Genomic DNA, 4,149 nt, shown 5'->3' on the forward strand with positions numbered 1-4,149 from the left:
GTTGCTTTTTCTTTTTTCTAAATAAAGGTTTGAGTTTTGTATCTGTATGAGATTCCCTGATATATTCATTTTGGACAAAAAGTGATTTTCTTCTTAGTGAACTATTTTTAAAAATAGTTTTCTCTTCTTTTAGAAAATATGTTTATCATTTTTTAAAATAAAAAAAATGGAGAGTTTAGTATGAAACAAAAGTATTTTCTATAACATATTTTTATTCATTTTCTTATTTTTTAAAAACACAAAATAGATTCAAATTTATTCTACAAAATATTTGGGGATTATTTTTTAAAAGGCAAAAAAAAACCTTTAGAATTGGGTTTCTTGGGCTTCACCATGAGAGCCTTATGCACATCAAGTAGGGGTTTTCTACAAAATAGTGTTTTTTTTTAAAAAATACTTTTAAAAAATAATTTTAAAATTAGGTCACTTTCGAATTTTAAGTAGAACTTATCTTTTTAAAAAACAAATTCAGTGTAAAAATGAAATATCTTTTAAAAGATGAATTCCGTGTAAAAAATGAACTTATCTTTTGAAAAGTTGAGTTCAATACAAAAATGTGAAATCATCTTTTGAAAAGATGAATTCAATATCAAATGTTTTAAAGTAAAATTACAATTTGTATTCAAAAAAAAAAAACGAATTCAGTATAAAATATAAAATCGTTTTTTGAAAAGACAGGTTTAATATAAAAAGTGAATTCGTATTTTGAAAAGATAAATTTACTACAAAAATAAAAGAAGTGTTGAAAAGCTTTGTATTTTTTTATTTATTTTTTAAATAACTGTATTTTAATAATATTTTCTATAAAGACCATTTTTATTAAAAGGAAAATCTGCTAAAGTTGTGGGTCTCATTGCTGAGGAATAAAGTGGAGAAAAGTTGAGATCCACCACATCTGAATCAAACATATACACCTCAATGTGTTTGATTCAGATCTCTTTGAGAAGAAAAGAAAACCAAGAATTTGATCTTTAGCCCCAATCTGTAATAAGGGTATCTTATTCTTTATGACCAACTGCCACCACTGGCTTCCCATTTTTTCTTTCAATTTCTTGTTCAGGCAATCTCAATTTTTCTTCTGAATTTCTGATTTTTCACAGATTGTTGAACATATAAATAATGTTTAAGCTATGAGGAACAAGCACCCATGGAACTTCAAGCTGAAGCAGAAGCCACAAGATGAAGAGAACCTCAGTTCTTGTAAGAAGTTGCAGCTACTAGGCTGGAATGGAAGAAGAAATTACCAATCTCCCTGATGTTCACGACCCGTATATGGAACTTACGTTAACCATTACTGGCTGCAGTTAAGAAACATGCTTAGTTTCTAATGACTCAGTTTGGCAGAGACAATATATGACCAAATGGGGACCATAGGGAGAAAAGGGGAATATTCCTATCAAATGGATACAGCAAGAACCTTATCCAAATTGCAGACAAAATGTAGAAGCCAAATTGAAAGTATTCAACACTAGCTCATTGTCTTCACCCTTTGTCATATATCCATTCTCACCTAGGTCCACAATTCAATGGCACCCATCTTGTGTACTCCAACAAGCCAGTTATCTTCGGAATCAAATGCAGCACAGACCCTTCATCTGCTTCAAAGATGTTCAAATATGGAGGAACTAAGACAGATCCATGGCCAGATGTTGAAAACAGGCCTTGTTCTTGATGCAATCCCAGCCAGCAAGCTCCTAGCTTTCTGTGCTTCACCGAATTCCGGGAGTTTAGCCTACGCCCGGACAGTTTTTGACAGGATATTCAGACCCAATACTTTCATGTGGAATACCATGATAAGAGGCTACTCAAACAGCAAAGAACCTGAAGAAGCCCTACTTCTTTACCATCACATGCTCTATCATTCTGTTCCACACAATGCTTACACCTTCCCTTTCCTGCTGAAAGCCTGTTCCAGTATGTCAGCCTCGGAAGAAACTCAACAAATCCATGCTCACATCATTAAAATGGGCTTTGGCTCAGAGATTTACACCACAAATTCCCTGCTGAATGTTTACTCCAAATCTGGTGACATTAAATCTGCCCGTCTCCTTTTTGACCAGGTAGACCAACGAGACACTGTTTCTTGGAATTCAATGATTGACGGGTACACAAAATGTGGGGAGATTGAAATGGCCTATGAAATTTTTAACCATATGCCAGAAAGGAATATTATCTCATGGACATCAATGATTTCCGGCTGTGTTGGGGCTGGCAAGCCCAAGGAAGCTTTGAATCTATTTCACAGAATGCAGACTGCAGGTATAAAACTTGACAATGTAGCACTGGTAAGCACGCTTCAAGCATGTGCGGATCTTGGAGTGTTGGATCAAGGCAAATGGATTCATGCCTACATTAAAAAGCATGAAATTGAAATTGACCCAATCCTGGGTTGTGTTCTCATAGACATGTATGCTAAGTGTGGTGACTTGGAAGAAGCCATAGAAGTTTTTAGAAAAATGGAGGAAAGAGGTGTCTCTGTATGGACAGCCATGATTTCTGGTTATGCAATTCATGGACGTGGAAGAGAAGCTCTTGAATGGTTTATGAAAATGCAGACTGCAGGAGTGGAACCAAACCAGATGACTTTCACAGGGATTTTGACTGCTTGTAGCCATGCAGGACTAGTACATGAGGCAAAATTGTTGTTTGAGAGCATGGAGAGAATTCATGGCTTCAAACCTTCGATAGAGCATTATGGGTGTATGGTTGACCTTCTAGGCCGAGCTGGGTTGTTGAAGGAAGCAGAAGAGTTAATTGAGAATATGCCTGTAAAACCAAATGCTGCCATTTGGGGGGCACTGCTCAATGCATGTCATATTCATGGAAATCTTGAGCTAGGTAAACAGATAGGGAAAATTTTGGTTCAAGTGGATCCTGGCCATGGTGGCCGATACATTCACTTGGCAAGCATTCATGCAGCTGCAGGGGAATGGAACCAAGCAGCTAGAGTGAGACGACAGATGAAAGAGCAGGGAGTTTCAAAACTTCCAGGGAGCAGTGTGATCAGTGTGAATGGGACAGCTCATGAATTTTTAGCCGGGGATGAATCGCACCTGCAGATCAAAGAGATAGATCACATGTTGGAGCAGATTGTGGAGAGACTAAGAGAAGAAGGATATAAACCTAAACTAGGGGATTTGCTACTGGATCTGGAGGACAAGGACAAAGAAACAGCAATTCATCATCATAGTGAGAAGCTTGCAGTCACATTTGGGCTCATCAGCACTAAACCAGGGATGACAATTCGGATAGTTAAGAATCTTCGAGTTTGTGAGGACTGTCACACAGTAATAAAGCTCATCTCTAAGGTCTATGCAAGGGAAATTCTCATGCGGGATAGAACACGGTTCCACCTTTTCAAAGACGGAAATTGTACTTGTGGGGACTACTGGTGAGAGAGAGACCCATTGCATCAACCACTCATTGTGGAATACTTGATTTAGGATTGTTGTATCAACCAAAGATATCGACTTGAAATAACATTATTAACATCATTGACTATAGGCTGGAAGGCTAGGAAAAACAGGGCTATAATTAAAAATTTTTAAAAAGTAAATGAAAGATGGATTACCACTACAGACTTGGAAAGCCATATCCAGCCACACTTCAGTGATGGTAAGATCCTGCATACTCTCTGAGGTGGGCTTCAAAAGAAAATATAACTTTCAAGAAGAATAAGTAGACAATATCTCATGCTATCTTAAAGAGAATATAAGGATACTTTAATCAGCATTATCACCTCTTTGAAGGATAGAAAGAAATTGAAAAATACTATCAGCCTTTAACAGATCCATTACAGAATGTGAAAGACGGATACAAGAGACAAAAGAGTGAAATGCAAAAATAATGGGATACTAGATGAAAGCATCAAACGAGGTTTCCAGTTGATGTATCTGGTATTCTTGATATATATAATCTATGTTAGACAACAAATTTTCCTAAAAGCATAAGCTTGAAGGATTTGGGCTTACAATGTAGATCATGCACTCTAACAGAGAATCTAAGCCATTATCAAGGTACAAACCATTAGAGGTGTTAAGGTAAATGCAATCTACAAATCCAGGAAAAATTGCTAATTCCCTTGAAATATTAAGATAGCAGAGAAAGCATAGATCAGTTTCTGCCGCAAGATTCAGCAAGAGACTGCTG

At 36.5% G+C, this 4,149-nt stretch overlaps 1 protein-coding gene across 1 annotated transcript; it reads left to right on the forward strand.

The window, feature by feature from the left end:
* Window positions 1–1,434: 1,434 nt before the first annotated feature.
* LOC117910868 (pentatricopeptide repeat-containing protein At5g66520) lies at window positions 1,435–3,558 on the forward strand. Its single transcript, XM_034825049.1, has one exon. It carries the CDS (start codon window positions 1,527–1,529, stop codon window positions 3,393–3,395), a length of 1,869 nt encoding a protein of 622 aa, XP_034680940.1. The 5' UTR covers window positions 1,435–1,526; the 3' UTR covers window positions 3,396–3,558.
* Window positions 3,559–4,149: the final 591 nt, after the last annotated feature.

This window comes from Vitis riparia, chromosome 1 (assembly GCF_004353265.1).
Source record: "Vitis riparia cultivar Riparia Gloire de Montpellier isolate 1030 chromosome 1, EGFV_Vit.rip_1.0, whole genome shotgun sequence".
Classification (NCBI taxonomy): Eukaryota; Viridiplantae; Streptophyta; class Magnoliopsida; order Vitales; family Vitaceae; genus Vitis; species Vitis riparia.